Source organism: Lacerta agilis, chromosome 4, assembly GCF_009819535.1.
Source record: "Lacerta agilis isolate rLacAgi1 chromosome 4, rLacAgi1.pri, whole genome shotgun sequence".
NCBI lineage: Eukaryota > Metazoa > Chordata > Lepidosauria > Squamata > Lacertidae > Lacerta > Lacerta agilis.
This window is the reverse complement of record NC_046315.1, coordinates 9,073,125-9,090,460: the sequence shown is the minus strand read 5'-3', so window position 1 is coordinate 9,090,460 and position 17,336 is coordinate 9,073,125. Positions and strand designations below refer to the sequence as shown.

The 17,336-nt window shown below is 43.8% G+C and overlaps 1 protein-coding gene across 2 annotated transcripts; it reads right to left on the bottom strand.

Moving 5' to 3' along the window:
* Positions 1-11,503, bottom strand: AQP11 (aquaporin 11). 2 transcript variants are annotated; one of them, XM_033146004.1, is made up of 3 exons: positions 10,900-11,503; positions 2,289-2,411; positions 1-1,346 (listed from the first exon to the last, which is right to left on the bottom strand). In XM_033146004.1, the coding sequence occupies exons 1-3, from the start codon at positions 11,489-11,491 to the stop codon at positions 1,285-1,287; spliced, it is 777 nt and encodes a 258-aa protein (XP_033001895.1). In that variant the 5' UTR covers positions 11,492-11,503; the 3' UTR covers positions 1-1,284. The 2 variants fall into 2 exon arrangements, with proteins under 2 accessions (XP_033001895.1, XP_033001896.1); XM_033146005.1 differs by lacking the exon at positions 10,900-11,503 and adding an exon at positions 5,386-6,164.
* Between the last annotated feature and the right edge of the window lie 5,833 nt (positions 11,504-17,336).

Sequence of the window (17,336 nt, the reverse complement as noted above, 5' to 3'; positions counted from 1 at the left end):
CAGACTAGTTTGGGATTTTTAGAGCATGCTTCTGTGAGCTGAGAATAGGTCAGAACTGTAGTGTTTATTGTCGTAAGTCCTTCAAGATTCCTAAATGTGAGCACCGACTTAAGAACCGGATGGTGGGGGAAGGCTGTCATGGGTAAGGGGAAACGTGGAACTTGATTGTAGGCAAAACAGCAGCATACAGCAAAAGTTGGCTGCTGAAATGATTTTTTAAAAACTTTGGATGTGAATTAATATAGCAGATTTGTGTTGCTAATCAAAAACCTAGTGTTCGCTACCTTCCGTTCTGTTCCAGAATTTTATGCAAATGCCTCATTAAAGGTTTTTAGTGAAGCACAAAATCCTGGCTACATTTGTGAAACCAATTAACTGATAAAATGTCTGGATGACTTTTGTGATGCATAGCCACCTTCAGACATGTACTACATTCATTTCCAGATAATTTCATTCTTTAAAAAAATGGAAATATAAAGAGATCACCAAGAGACGTAAACTTTCTGCCCTTGGCCTGCTTTCTGTCTTTTTGGTCCATGCCTGCTGAGTCTGTGCCATTAGAACAATTAGATTCTGTTACTGTGGTGCACGAGATGCCTTAAAATACCGAGCACTAAATGGCTTTTGTAAACAGGTATCAGTGAATGTCGGCTAGGGTTAGCATTGCTTGCTTCCTAACAGACATCTTAAAATTGTAGCAACTTAAATTATTTGTCTGGCATACAGAGGAATTTCCCTGTTACAGATCTAGAACTACTTGACCTGAGCCTTAGTAAAACATTTTGTACTGTGTCCACCTCTCCCTTTTGCACACTTACCTTGCCTTAATATTGAAAGTGTGTCAAGTTTTGGATACTGTTTCCCCCCTCCTTCCCTTAAAGTGCACTTTTGTGGCTGTAGATGCAGGCTTGAATTGGAATGGAGGCTGGATAATAAAAGGTGCAGAGTAAGTCACTTGAGGCAGGTTCAAGAAGCTTGCCTAAATTACACAGGTAGAAGTGAAGCAGGCATCCGGTTACCAGAAGTGTTCTCTATTTTTCTTATAACTATTTTGATGCAGGAGACAATAAAAAACCAACAACCCCTGAACATTACGTTAACAAATTCTTCCAGTTTTGAAATACGTGGCTCTGCTTTTGACAAGTCAGATAAATACTGTGTTGTAGAGTCCTGTAATGATACTCCCCAAAGAATGACATGAAAGTTGCCAAAGTGATTCTAATGTCCAGTCTCTTCACATCCATTTTTAACAGAATCTTTTGAACATCTCCTTGCTTTACCATTTTACCCTTGTCTGTGTAGCAAAGGAAGGATTTCATCCCAAAACAAAAACACCAACACGGACCCTGAAATGATGAAAACATAAACATGCTTTAAGGTAGTGTCTGAAGGCTGCATAAAGGAAGAGGGCAAACTGGAAAGCATGCAGTGGAGAGTGGTGTCAGGCTATCAACCTTCCTCTTTTGTGTAAAAATATATTATGGAACCTCAGAAGCGTCTGTGCATGTGGCCATGACAACAATAGCCTTTCTGAGAGTAAAATGTTGCTGGCATTTTGGAGCACTTGCATAACAATTTGAAGGGTGTGTTGGAAATAACTGATGTTTATGTTTAATTTTTTACATGAACTCACACATGCTGGAGACCAAGCAAATCTACTCACATATGTCTGCCCATGAGGGGGAATTGTGGGGTGTTTAAATAGTCTTACGTGAACACAGTTTACCACTTAACGTACACAATCCACAACTGTGTTGGCAACAACAGCTGATTAAATTGCTCATCACACACTTAAAGGCAAACCTCCACTGTGGCCTAATTTAAAATATGGTGGCCCCAAACAATACATATGGCCCACTATTTCCAAGGGTTCCCAGGGAAGAGTAGGAGCATTGACCAGCCTTTCTCTAACATCAAACATGCTGTTAATCATTTATTAACAGCAGATCACTGATGTGGCTATAGGACTTTCTAAAGCAAGTGTTCGGAAGCTTTTATCAGGCAGCAGACAGAAAAAATATGCCATACTTAAGAAGCTGCCATACTTAACCAAAGCTGTATTCTGGTAAAGGCCATTGCTCTATATCAGGCATAGGCAAACTCGGCCCTCCAGGTGTTTTGGGACTACAACTCCCATGATCCCTAGCTAACAGGACCAGTGGTCAGGGATGATGGGAATTGTAGTCCCAAAACATCTGGAGGGCCGAGTTTGAATATGCCTGCTCTATATCCTTAGTTAGTTAGGAGTACTAGTTCATCCTAATAAAATAAAATATAAAGACACTTACCTATGCATGGTGCAACCCAGTATACCAATAAATAATTCCAAAATTTATCAGGCTGAGCAAAACAACTTATGTGCAAAGAAAAAGCCAGAGCTGGGTTAAATATGGCTCCTGTGAGATGTCCTCCTGTGAAAGAAAAAGCAGAAAGTTATTTCCTTACCTGTAAAGATTTGTTTCCTGTAACTTTTAGTGTCTAGTGTTAGAATTGATAGAATGGGATATCTTTCTACTCATAATGTCAGATAGAATTAAATTCCTGATAGTGTGATCAGCTACTGTTAATGGTACTAATATTCTTCATTACTCAATACCTGGTCCAAACAATCATTTATTCCAGCCCAGTATTATGTGCTGTCTCCAGCCTTGTTTATCTTAACTGGATAAACTGTGAGTTGAACCTAGGACCTTCCATGGTGGGTAGAAGTATTTCAATGTTCAGTAGCCTAAACTAAACTGATGCTGCAAAACCAGATCAGTACCTCAAGATCAGGACAATAGTTCTTGCATACATTAGCTACCATGAGGTTTCTGAACCATCTCCTGAAGGAAGCAGAGTCTCTGAAATTCCAAAGGTTGGCTTTTTGTTTTGCTAACAATATCCGCAGAAACGTTTGCTTTTTGTGACTTCTGAACTTTGTATGGGGAAGGTTAATAATAAATGAGAACACTTCTATGCTGTACAAATCCTCTCATTAACCCTTAGATAGTATCTGTGGTGTTGCTTTATCTGTATTATAAATGGGAAATTGACCTTAGAAACTACCTGAATAAAGGCCACTCAGTGAATATGGGATTTGACCTATGGTTTCCCAGGCCCAAAGCCAACACTCCAATGAGCTACTTTAGTATGCACACCACATCTAAAGAATGAAGCTAGACAGTTACTGGTCCAAACCTTGTCTCGGTTGGGAATGCCTGAGGCAAACCTCTCTCTCTCAGACTCAGCTTTAACCCACTCCACACTGCTAATACTGTACACACGCATGCAACATGAGACTGATAATATACTGACCTTTCTCGCAAGACTGTTGCAAGAGCTACTGAGATAATGGATACAGGTAGCTAGCCGTGTTAGTCTGCCATAGTCAAAACAAAATAAAAAATAAAAAAATTCCTTCCAGTAGCACCTTAGAGACAAACTAAGTCTGTTCTTGGTATGAGCTTTCGTGTGCATGCACACTTCTTCAGATACACGAAAGCTCATACCAAGAACAAACTTAGTTGGTCTCTAAGGTGCTACTTGAAGGATTTTTTTTATTTTTTTATTTTGTTTTGAGATAATGGATGTTAAACACTTGTAAGTCCTAAGTAAGAAAAATTCAAAGCCAGTAAGGAAACTAGAAAATTGCTCTCTCATGGTATTGGCTCCAGTCCCGGGAAGATCTGGAGTCATTTTTGTTACATAAAATCTGTAGCCACCTTTATTTCTGATCTCTAGTACATCACAAAATTGTTTCCAGCTGCTCCCAATTCAGCTGTGTAGTGCATAGATGATGATTCTATCATTTTGCCATATTCGTTGCATAACAGAGAGCAAAAGGCTCTAGCAAACTGAACGATTCAGCAGAAGTGGCTGCCAGAGAGAAAACAGCTTTGTGTCTGTTGTCAGAGATGACAGTCTTCAATTAATACTTTGTCACATTAAAATGCATGTGCTGCACAGAGCAGTGGCAGTCTCCCAGGGTATAAATAAGGAGTTTGGATCAATTCCTTGAGAATGTCACTGTAATTTGTATTGTTCTTGGATCTTTCACAGGACCATGCACCTGCCTGCATGTGCTGCTGATGTGTTTTACCTCTGCTGTTTTTGTATGTCTGTTTCTTGAAAGGCTTGGGTCAGGACCCCAACCTACAATTTCAGACTGCAAGGTTACTGCCAGTCAGTCCACTCAGTAGACAATGCCGGGCTAGATGAATTAAATTGTACTCCAATACTATAAACTATTCTTAATGAAATGTTGTATTTATAAATAAAATTGGAATCTTGGGGAAATAAATTCAATTTAGATTCCCATTAAAGTAACTTAAAGTAACTTTAATGGGAAAGTCTCAACCAAAGCCAAAACTCCATTCTCCTGTTAAGGAAGAGGCTGCTAGCCAATAACAGAACCTGAAACCAAATAATAATGCTAAAGCAACCAAAGAGAATGTACTGTCTGCTTTGTGAAAGGAAATAATAGCATGAAGGCAAGGAGAAAGAGCAAAATGTACAATTGCCTTGGAAGCATTACAGTCATAGGCTAAACTCCATTCTCCTGAGGTAAGAAATCTCTGTCCTTATTTTAGGGGAAATGTGCAGGCACACTGGAAGCAATGCAGCAAGATACCTGCATTGTACTGGGGGGTGGGGGTGGGCAAGAGACCTTGCCCCTAGAAGTTGGCTCCTGTGACTGTCTAGTTAGTAGCCCTTCAGTCCTTCAAGTGCACACTGTAGATTTTGAAGCACATTCCTGGCAACTCTGGATTCATACGAAAGATAAAAGTCTACATGCACACTATACCTTTAAAGCACATTTGAAGCACATTTATCTTCCAAATAATTGTGGGCACCGTAGTTTAAGGGTTGCTGGGAGTTGTAACTCTGAGGGGTAAAACTACAGTACACAGAATTCTTCAAGGAAAATAATGTGCTTTAAACATATTAAATGACAGTATTAGTAATGGCAGGCAAACTGACCAGAAATACTGTTTGTGCACCACTACTGAACCTTCCATGCACTGTTAGGAAAGTGCTATATGTGTTTTGCATCACAAGCTCAGTTCACACTTAGCACCCATGAAGCCCAACAGGCTTAACTAGCACCCTGTATAGAGTAAGAGTGTATTCTAAGAATACCCTTCTGGTTCTATGCAATGTGCAGATATTCTGTGGTTCAAATTAGACAACATTCCCACAAGGGAGAAAAAAAGTTTTAAAATTAGATATAGAACTACTTTAGGTTGGCACAAAGGCTTAGTAGTTCCTTTGCAGGAGATTATTACAGGCAATAAAGTTCAGTGTAGATAAGCAGTGTAAAACCAATTTTGTAAGGCAATACTTAACATTCAAAGCCTATTTACAGCCTGAGATAATAACAAAAGAGGGAAGAGGATAACAAACCTTCATATACCATAATGGTAATCAGCATGGCAACTAGATGGACCTTTGTGTTGGGATTCATTGATTCAAAGGTCTGTAAGGTCAGGTGGAGCAATAAAGAGAACAGGAGTTCTAGGACGAAAGCTTTTGCTAAGGTAGTTTGAATTGGGGTACTACAATTCTCTGCTGCTGTCTTTAAGTGCACTGATGTCATCCCCAACATCCAGATTAATTTGATGTAAAGATGAGCCAATACTGCTCCAGTGAACTGAGCTGAAGTCTGTAGCCACCAGGTCTTGGCTGTGATCCTACCCTTGCAGAGAAGTTGAAAGCTGCTGGAGGGGTTGTTGGTGCTGCCAGGCAAAGTCAAACCATGAAGAGCAGTGAAAACATAAGTGAGGGCAAGTGCCACATGAGGTTTGGGTGGCAAATCAGCCAGTAGACAAATCTCATGAGTACAGGCACAGATCTGGAAGATTCCAGTTAACTCAAGGAAGAAGCAGATGATATTTGGCTTATGAGACTGCCTGACCAGTTGCCTGCATCCAGCCGTGACCATCATTGTAACTGCCATCACAAACAGTGAGATGCAGGCTTCACTGACATCCATGATAAAAAGATCTGAAGTTCCTGCAGCAGAAATCAATAAAGTCACTTCGCCCTGTTCTGTTCCACCTCCTTAGGGACAACCACAGCTTTCTGTCCTACTCAAGGCTCCTCACTTCAACTCCCTTTTGCTCTCTGAGGACTTGACAGTGCCTCCTGCCTCCTCAGCCCTGTTAGGGGATTTCAGTTCCCCTGCAGATGGAAGGGCCCCACTAGACGCAATAACAGCTCCTTCAGTGCTGACAACAGATTCTAAATCACATTCCTTCTCTATGAATCTCAGAGCTCCCCGCTCTATTTCCCCCAATTCTCTTTTGTGCTCATGATCCGCAGGCAACTGAATTCGTCCAAAGGCACATTGGTACCACGCCACTTCTCCGTAGCACCTCTCATGCCGTGGCACTCCGCTCAGCTTTTTCCGAGCCCGCTGCCAGAGGGCTGCGTTCTGCTACCTGCCCACATCCACAAGCTTCTCCCGAGTCGCCGCAGCTGGGGCGACAGATGGAGCACCGGCGCCACCGACGCCGCTCCGCAGTCAGCACCAGCCGAGTGAAACAGCAGCTTCCAGCTTTGCAAGAGCTGCAGCAGTAGCCACTGCTGAGAAGGCTGGATTGTGTCTGCAAAGCGGCTCGCTCGAAGCCTAGCCGCCGCCTCCAGGCGGGATGGGCCGGGTCAGGCCAGGCGTGCGTGAGACTCTGGCCCCCTATAGGGTCGCGGGAAGGCTGGGAGAGGAGGTGGACCCGTCTCCCCGAGAAGGAGGGGCAACAGGTGGCCCGGGCCCGTCCGTGCTCGTAGCCTTCACCATATAGAGACGACGCGTCGCGGAATCCTCCAGGCGGAGGAGCCGGGCTATGCTTCCTCTGACCCCTCGGGGTGAACACCTTGTGCGATCTAATACAATTAACCTGCATAGGCTAACATAGTAACAAGCAAGGCCGACTAGAAGCTTACTTTAGTGCATTAATCCCAGAAGGGAAGCCTTGTTAGTCTGTTGCAGCAGAAAAAACGAGGAGTGTATTGCGGTGCTTGTTTTAGAAACATCGGAAATGCGCCTCTGTGGATCAGGCTTATATCCCAAGCGTTAAAATTCCATCTCTTATTTTCGTTTCCTTCTCCTCCTTACTTCAGAACAGCACTGCCCTATAAATCCTAGAATATGTCCCTTTTTCAGATAGCAAAACAAAATTTCTGTTATATTTTGTTGTTCAGTCGTGTCCGACTCTTCGTGACCCGGACACGACTGAACGACTGAACAACAAAATATAACAGAAATTTCGTTTTGCTATCTGAAATCTGTTATATTATGTTTCCTTTTATCCAGATATTACAAGGCCGGATGACCTCAGAGATGTTCTATGTTCTGAGCAAACGCTCAGGGCTAGTTTTGCACTCCTGGGCATAGTGCCAATGATGGCCCTTCCAGCCCCGCAAGGAGGGCTGGTTCTTTGCCCTGGTTGGGTCACAGAGTGGTAGCACTCACATTCTTCCTCTGCCACCTGGTCGCTGGATATGCTTCAGCCGTGGCACTTTTGAATGGGAGGTTTTATTATTATTATTATTATTATTATTATTATTATTATTATTATTATTATTTCTATACCCGGAGGTCTCAGGGCAGTTCACTTAACAAAATCAAAATATAAAACTACAAAATATATAATCAATAACCCCCCCAACCCCCCACATTTTCAAAGGGTATAGGATGCCAATCAGGTCAATGAAAGGCCAAGTTAAAAAGGAATGTTTTTGCCTGGCACCCAAAAGTGTGTAATGAAGGTGCCATGCAAACTTTCCTGGGGAGAGCATTCCACAGATGGGGAGCCACAACAGAGAAGGCCCGTTCTCGTGTTGCCACCCTCTGGACCTCTCAATGAGGAGGCACACGAAGAAGGGCCTCAGAAGATGATCTCAGGGTCTGGGGAGGTTCATATTAAAAGAGGCAGTCCTTGAGGTATTGTGGTCCTGAGCCGTTTAAGGCTTTATAGGTCAAAACCAGCACTTTGAATTGGGCCTGGAAACTAATTGGTAGCCACTGCGAATCATGCCTGGCTCCTATCCATGGTGGTCAGTGACCACTGGTCACCTGCCATCTTAATGGGAACCAGGCATGGGTGTAGCCAGGATTTATTTTAGGGGGGCAAGCTTTCGGGGGGGGGGCAGAACTGAGTTATCTGCAATGCAATTGGTCACTTAGTTAAGTATTTTTATTTATTACTTGATTGGGGGAGCAGCTGCCCCCCGCGCCTCCCCATAGCTATGCCCATGGAGCCTAGGCATGGCATTTTGGATAACTTAAATTGGTGGGCAGCCACTACAGATGGAAACTGCATCCCCACCAACAGCAGAGGGTCAACTGCAAAGCAGGCAAAACTTTTGTTACCATTTTCTTGCTTTGCTGCTCCTCTCCCCTAGAGGGAGAGGGGAGGTGCTGGACCATCCCTGGGGGACAATGGACCCACTCACCATGGATTTGTAACAGCTGGAGGTTAAATGGGGGCGGGGAATGTTGGTTCAATGTGAATGCTTTTTGGAGAAGGAAGAGGTCAAGATTTTATTTATTTGCTAATCCGTGGGTTAGAGTATTGCTTTATTATTTGAATATTGGCAATGTTGTTCACCTCTATTTATGCGGCTGGTGGTGTGTCGTCCCCCCCCAATATTATATAAAATACTAAGGTATTATATGATCCCCACCCCTGGTTTTCCCCTATGTTCTTATGTGTTGCATATCGTTTTTATGCTGTAAGGCAATTGGAGACCACTTTCGGGTGACAAGCGACTAAGTCTAATAAATGAAAATAAATGAAATGAAACTGCATTTGGCTCCCATTCAAAAGTGGCACCACTGAAAAGCATTGGATGATGCCTGGCAGGAAAGCTGGTGAATGGCAGTGTGACTGGTTCAGGACAGTGAGAGACCCTTCCAAGTCCCTGGGGCTCTCGGCCAGTGCCTGAACTGGCTGGGTGCTGGCATAGGGCTTTGTCCCATTGAGTTAAATGTAGCTTTCTCCCCATTAAGCAGGAATAAGATTGCAGCCTCAGTCCCTAATAAATCAACCAGATTTGTAGTTCCTTCCCTGCCCCAGTAAAATTAACAATAATTGTGACTTAAGTTATTTCATACAATTTCTGACCTTTTGAGATTCACCCATTTCACCATTTACAGGATTTTCTATCAAAGTGACAGAGACTTCACATTTTCATGATACATTTTTGATGACATGAGAGGTCTCCACCATCACTGGGTATTCAATTCATATATCATAAAAAAACATAAAGGTAAAGGACCCCTGACAATTAGGTCCAGTCACGGATGACTGTGGGGTTGCGGGCACTCATCTCGCTTTACTGGTTGAGGGAGCCAGCATTTGTCCGCAGACAGTTTTTTCAGGTCATGTGGCCAGCATGACTAAACTGCTTCTGAAACCAGAGCAGCGCACAGAAACATTGTTTACCTTCCCAACAGAGCGGTACCTATTTATCTACTTGCACTTTTTTTGGCGTGCTTTCAAACTGCTAGGTTGGTAGGAGCTGGGACCGAGCAATGGGGAGCTCACCCTGTCGTGGGGGTTCAAACCGCTGACCTTCTGATCGACAAGCCCTAGAGACCACATATGAACTAGCAATCACAGATATGGACAACAATTCCCTTAATTATAGTGGCTAGGAGAAATGTCTCAGTGACAATAATTTTTCTGAACATATTAATGATTGGCCAGTTCATTAATTAAATTGTGTCATGATCTTGAAGACAATTAGGATTGTTCACACCAACAGAAAATATGTTGTATGAATCGGTCCCTTCATTTAAACTAATAGCAGTATGTTTCTATCAGCCTTCTGACCTGTTAAAAGAAATTAGATTCTTCAAGAACCATGATAAAATCATTCGTAGCTCTTGCTGCCAAAGTTGCAAAAAGTTACAATATGTCAGTTTTTTCAACATTCAAAATATATTTAAAAAGCTAAATGAAGCCAAGCCACTTTGAAAGTGTGTGGGGTTTCCCATCCCTATATATGATTTTCCATGCGTAGCTAGATTCATTCTGCTTTGGCAATCCCACTATCTATGACACTTTCCCGGAGACATGTGCAAACCACTATGGAAACAGGAAAACATGGAAAAACATGTAGGAGAGAGCCACTCAAATTATCAGGAGGCTGCTGGAAAAGCTCCCCTGTGATAAAAGGTTACAACATTTGGGTCTTTTTAGTTTAGAAAATAGGACGAAATGGTCCCTTGATAAGAGGTGTATAAAATTATACATGGCATGGAGAAAGTGGATAGAAAAAGTGTTTCTCATGCTCTCATAATGCTAGAACTCAGGAACATCCAACCAAGTTGAAAGCTGGAAGATTCGGGAGAAAGGAATACTTCTTCATACAGCACAAACTATGAAATTCACTACTATAAGATGTAGTGATGGGTGGGTAACTTTAAAGTGGGATTCAGTTTTATCAGATGACCACAGGTTCCAATATTATGAGAAAAGCATCTCTGTCCACTTCTTCCACACCTTGCATCATTATTTACATGTCTATCATGTCTGCCCTTAATTGCCTCCCCCAGAGCCCTAAATGTTGTAACTTTTCTCCATAGGGAAATTGCTTCAACCCCATGATCATGTGAGCATATAGAGGTGAACAACGAACACACAACAGAGTGGCTGTATGGGACTAACTAGGGTTGGACTAGATGACCCTTGGTCCCTTCCAAGATTCTATGACTTGAGGAAGCAGGGACAGAGACAATAAGCAGGGGACATGTGAAAGATTAGGGGTAGCACTTGCCACAGTCCATCTTTTTGTGATGATTGTTCAGACATATTCCCACCTTGACAACTCATTAGTTGGTAAGTACTGTATATGTTTCACACATATAACCTTGCCAGCCATTCTTTCAGACAAGAGACAGAAGGGGCAACAGACCTGCATACACCAGCGAGGTAATGGTGAGGGAAAGCACATTAGCTCTGACACGGATCTCTTGCGATTGCGACTGCAGCACAGTAAGCTGGAATGTGATGGAGGTTACAAGCTCTGTGCAAAGGGCCTTTAAAAAATATGTCTTGAGAGGATTGCTACATTCCTGGGGATGAGGGAATAAATCGCTGATCCCTACAAACCAGATAGCATTTTGGTACAGTTTGGCTAGAAAGGCCCCAATGAACTGGGCCGCAATCTTCAGCCCACCTAGCTTCATTGAGATGCCCTTCTGCAAGATGTCTAGCAGGATGCCGGTAGGATTGCTTATGCTCTCACTTAAGGTCAAGAGGAAATGCATAGTGAGGAAAGAATAAAGGTGGCCAAGATAGAGCTGGGTATGGTTCTCCATATGAGCCAGAGGATGCAGCACACCAAAGCAAGCACACAGCTGGAAAGTGGCCAACATCTCCAGCAGGAAGAGCTGCAGCTCCAGATGGCTCACAACACTGCGAGTCACTGCCCTGACCTCAGTTGCCAGGACCATGGTGCCACCTCCCATAACCAAAAACAGCATGGTGGTGTTTTCATTCTCCATTATGAAACACCACTGTCTTCAGGGAGTATCGTATATTCACTAGGGCCCTCTTTTAATGCTGGTCTTCTCTTGCGGCCAGATTCCCTTTTTATTATCTTTTGCTTCTCATTAAATCATATTAGTCCCAGTTATCATGTTTTTTTTTTTTACAGCTTTCTCCCTCTTGGCATGGGTTGGGTCAAATGGTCTATCCACCTGTATCTGTGGCTCTCTTTCATCAGGAGTCAAAGCACCTCCTGTTTTGTGCTGTTCTTGGTCATGTGTGTCCGTGGCCAAACTTTTTCCTATGAACTCCACTCTTATAAAATGGACCACAGCTGTATCTTCACTTGCCCTCTCGTCACAGAAAACTACATCCTATTCTGATAAACGGGTCACAGTTTTTATTCCCCTCCTGATATGGGGGGTCAGAGTACTTCTTGTGTGGGGTATGTGAGCAGTGGCTCTCCTCTTTAACTCTTGCTCTATCTTCTGGATATTACCATCCAAACTTCTGCCTGGGGCCCCTCTTCCTTTGGGGATGTGACCAGAGTAGGAAAAAAGTATCCTTTCCCTCAGGCTTTCTTTCTTTCTCTTTCTTTTCCTTCCTTCCTTCTTTTTTGTGGGTCCCTTTTTTATTTTCAGGAGGGCTCAGCAAATTATTCTATCGCAACCCACCCACACCCCTTTGTGTCAATGAATCGCTTCTTAAACAGAGAGTTAATCATCCCTCTCTCCTTCTCTTGATGGGATAAGCAGGTTGGTTAATTTCTTCTTCTCATTGTCAGTAAAACAAAAAAGCTGCTTTTTGTGTTAAAAAGGGGTCCAAAGCACCCTCTGGTATTTTGAGGGGGAGACCTAAAGCACCCCTTTTCTCTCAGACGTCGACCCCCAACGTCCTCAGTTCTCTACGAGGGTACCAAGCCCTGCTCTGACTTCCCCTCGCCCCAAAATTCCTCCACGCACTTTCCCCGCCTCAGACCCAGATCACAAAACAAAGCCGCCCAAAAGCAGTTTCTGGCGGTGACTGAGGTAAAGCCAAGGACGCGCAGGCGCAGTCCAGCTCTGTCCTCGCGCCCCTAGTTCAAACATTTAAAAGGGGGCGGTTTCTTCCCGAGCGTTCCGAGCGCGCGCGTGCGCACGCCGCCAGCCGGAGACCGTTGGAAAGCCAATCACGTGGTAGGGAGCCGAGAGGAGCCGCCGAAGCCCTTTTCAAATAGAAAAAAGTTGCCGGCATCTCTTTCTCCCCCCCCTTCAGCGTTCTCATGGAAGCGTCCACTGATGTGTCCTTCTCACAGCAGAGACTTTACCATTAGAAAAATAGGGGGGGGAGTACCGTCGCTGAGGTTTTCCCCCCTGCCCCCCTCACTTTTTTTTTTTTAACCACACCTGAACTTGTCAGTAGTTCCCCCTAAAAAGAACTGCATGGAAACATTTTTGAATCACGTGTTGTACAAAACACAGCATTTTTAAAAAGAAAAGAAAGCAAATCAATCAAGAAACTGCTTAGAGATTCCACCCCCCCTACAATCAAGTGGTATATAAATTTTTATGAAATAAATGAAATAGACGCCGCTGTGCTTTTTAAAAGTTGCCTGATATGTAGCAGTTTCGCAGGGATTTTGTTTTTTATGGCGTGGTGGAGCAAACTTAACCTGTTGCATATTTACTATAGGCTAGTAAAGGCCCAGCAAGCGGCCTGTCATGAGGTGGCAGTTGCTCAAATGCATTAGTCCCAGACCAGGGTCCATGAGGCAAACTGGCTCCGCCAGCGGGATCCGCAGGGGCAGCAGATCCCAATGCAGATTTCTATTCCGCCTTTGCTCCTGATGTAGATCTTCCCAGGCGGGTGACCGGGGTGGGGTGTGGGAACCATTTTGTGTTTCGCCTCCCTAGTATCACGTCCATAACTTGAGGTTGTCTTGGTCTGGCCCCTGGTTAGTGCAATTTCTGGCAAGGCTCCTATTGAAACCTTGATAGCAGCAGGAGTAGAAATCCAACAGGTGATTCTCTAACACAGAATTGTCCTGCTGGAGAAAGATACGTTTGCTGCATGCCTTCTTTCTGCCCAGCTTCCTAAAAGCATAATGCAGAGGTAAAAAAAGACAAACGGATCATCCTGATTTGCTTGCAGAAACCTTATGCAGAGGTGAGTACTAATGTTTGCTGAGCATTCTTTTTGATCTGTTGACAGGGCAATTAATATGACAACTATCATTAATCCTGATTTACTTGCAGGGTGTTTCTTCCTGTTAACCAGCCTACATTTCTGAATGCATTTCCCCTCCCTTTTCCAAACCATAAGGGGGGAAAAAAATCAAAATCCACTTTTTAAAAAAGTGGATGTGTTGTGCTAAGAACACAGAATGCTTTAACCCACTTTTAATGGCCTAAACCTAAAGTTCTTATATTTTGAAGGGCCCCCTCCCTGCAAAATACTGACAGTCTGGAGGAACACTTAGCATGCTTAGCAGGAAAAGTGTTTTCCTTCTACCCACAAAGAGGATCAAAGGAAGGAGAAACTTTGGGACTACAATTTGCATCATCTCTGGTCCTGCTAGCTAGGGATGATGGGATTTGTAGTAAAAAAAAATAAAAACAGCTGTAGACCCAACTTTGGGAAACACTGGTTTAGATGGTGCCATCACTCACACAGAAGAAGACGGACAAGCTGCAAGGAGCTTACAATATACCTGTACAGTATACGTAATGCTACACATGTTCATTGGAAGCTAATGCCATGTGAATACTTTTCCACAAGAGGGTGCTAAAGATTCAAGAATGTTGATAGATGTTTCTCTGTGTTTCTGACTGCCTTGTCCAAACCTGAAGAACAACCTTTTTTGATTGCTAAGGATACAATCACAGCAGAAACAAGAGTCATGGCAAAGATGTGAATATGTCAGCATGAGAAATGACGACTTTGCTTAGGTGCGGTTTATGTTTTCAGCAGAATCAAGTGGTAAAAATCTTCTAAGACTGTACCACCTGAAGCTGTTGGGTTGGTTTTTGCACATTTGAATGCTTTGCCATACCAAAACAAAAACAAAAAACCCAACCCCAAAATAAAATATCCTAGACATGGGAAAGTAGCATGCTAGGAGAAATATGTTCCTTACATAATCATAGAGCTGGAGCAGGCCTGGAAAGCCATCTGGTCTAACCTGATGTTCGATGCAGGAAATCTAGAGTTAGACATCTCCTGGCATATGGCTATCAAGCAACTTTGTTTGAAGATCTCTAGCAAGTAAAAGCCCCCGCTATGGTAGGACTATATGGTAGAGCATCTTCTTTGCATGCTGAAGGTCAGTCCCTGGCATCACCCTGAGCTGTTGCCAGTCAGTGTAGACAATAGTGATATAGGCAGTGCTTTTTTTCTTAAAAAAAATAAAAATGTTTAGGAGTACTTTCATTTTCCTACTCATATTGAAATACTGCCCCTCAATGAGGCCAAACTTAGATGCACAAAATGTTTAGGGGTATGTGTCCCCCTGCGTTCCCCCAGAAAAAAGCACTGGACATAGGTAAAGGTACCCCTGACCATTAGGTCCAGTCATGGATGACTCTGGGGTTGCGGTGCTCATCTCGCTCTATAGGCTGAGGGAGCTGGCGTTTGTCCGCAGACAGCTTCCTTGTCATGTGGCCAGCATGACTATGCTTCTTCTGGCGAACCAGAGCAGCACACGGAAATGCCATTTGCCTTCCCACCAGAGTGGTACCTATTTATTTACTTGCACTTCGACGTGCTTTCGAACTGCTCTGTGGTTTAACCCACAGCGCCACCTGCGTCCATAAAAGGTAAAGGACCCCTAGATGGTTAAGTCCAGTCAAAGGTGACTATGGGGTGCCGCGCTTATCAGGCCCAGGGAGCCGGCGTATGTCCACAGATAGCTTTCTGGGTCATGTGGCCAGCAGGATTAAATCGCTTTTGGCGCAATGGAACACTGTGACAGAAGCCAGAGCGAACGGAAACGCCGTTTACCTTCCTGCCACAGCAGCACCTGTTTACTTGCACTGGCGTGCTTTTGAATTGCTAGGTTGAAAGGAGCTGGGACAGAGCAACGGGAGGTAACCCCGTTGCAGGGATTTGAACCCTCAACCTTCCGATCGGCAAGCCCAAGAGGCTCAGTGGTTTAGACCACAGTGCCACCCGCGTCCCTATGATATGGTTGAACCAATTGTCTAATTTGGTATTCCTCCACTTCCTATTCCCGTTGCTCAGTCCCAGCTCCTGCCCACCTAGCAGTTCGAAAGCACGTCAAAGTGCAAGTAGATAAATAGGTACTGCTCCAGCGGGAAGGTAAACGGCGTTTCCATGCACTGCTCTGGTTCACCAGAAGCGGCATAGTCATGCTGGTCACATGACCCGGAAGCTGTACACCGGCTCCCTCGGCCAGTAAAGCGAGATGAGCGCCGCAACCCCAGAGTCGGACACGACTGCACCTAACGGTCAGAGGTCCCTTTACCTTTACCTTTACACTTCCTATGCACCCTCTATTTTCCATTGTCTAACTGCTCTTGCCATTAAGAAGTTTCTCCTAATGTGAAATTACAATCTACCCCCCTATAGCTCAAACCACACGGGTTCGTGTCCTGTCCTCTGAGGTGGCAGAGAACAAGTCTTTGCCCTGTACAGTGTGACAGACTTGCAGGTATTGGTAGAGTGCTTTCATGTCCCCCTCAGCCGTCCCTTCTGCAAGCTAGGTAGTCACAGTTTCTCAAGCTTTCCTAAGAGGGCTTGCTTTACACACACCCTGACCATCTTTGTTACCCTCTTCTGCAACCTGTTCCTTAATTCATAGATATCCTTCTTAATGTGTAGCACCTAGGACTGGGCCCAACACTCCTGATGAGCTCTGACAAGGGCAGAAAAAGGTACTGTTTTCACTAACACTAGTTGTCTAGGTTTAGGGACGCTTATTTTCATTATAGTATCCAAATATTCAACTAGAGCTGCAAGCTGTTCAGCCTTTAACAGCTGCTGGATTTGCAGGTGTTAGGAGGTGATCACAGTTTAGCTCCATGCCAAGAAAAGCTTCACCTGCTGATTTCTGTTGAACACATGGCACAAATCTTCTGGTCAATTGGCAACGGTATATGCAACTCCTTTCCACCTTTGCCGCCTAACTAGTGCAAGACTGGAATATCTTATCTGTTTCATTCATCACGGTGTTGCTGAAGGCCCATATGATCTGATGTTATCCCTTCCCATATGCTTCATTTATTTGTAATGTAATGTAATTGGTACAATGTGTGTACTAAGCTCCTTTTCTCTCCCCCCCCCCAAAGCGGCAGGCTCACCTGGGCCATGCAGCATCTATTCTCACTCCGACGTCTCCGACGTCTGTGTAACTTGAAAGCAGATTTGCAGCATTTTTGCAAGTAGCTGGTGCAATAAATCTTTTTGCTGGTCTGAGGATTCAAACTACCAGAGGGCAGCGGCAAACCAAATGGCGCCCCAAGTATGAACATCCTTCACCCACCCACAATTTGAATACCTTATTTCTTATCGCATTTGTAGCTTGTTTCACAACTATGATTCACGATTAGCGTGTATGATTTATCCCTATAAGACAATGCATTTGTATACATAGGTATCTAAAGCTGTATATATTCATCCCATTCACCATTTTTTTTAAAAAAATCACCAAATTTATTTCTTATAAACTTAAAGAAGCTTTTTCTATTTGTGGATAACTAATGTCAAGAAACTGAATGGTGTACCAACATGGGGTGAAGCAGTATTAGTGTTGCAGTAGGTAGCGGCTTTAGGGTAAAATCCTGTGGTCCTTGGGAAGACATCCTGGAGCTGATCAGAGCTACATTTCCACACACCCCTCACTGGCATTGCCTCACCCCTCCTTAA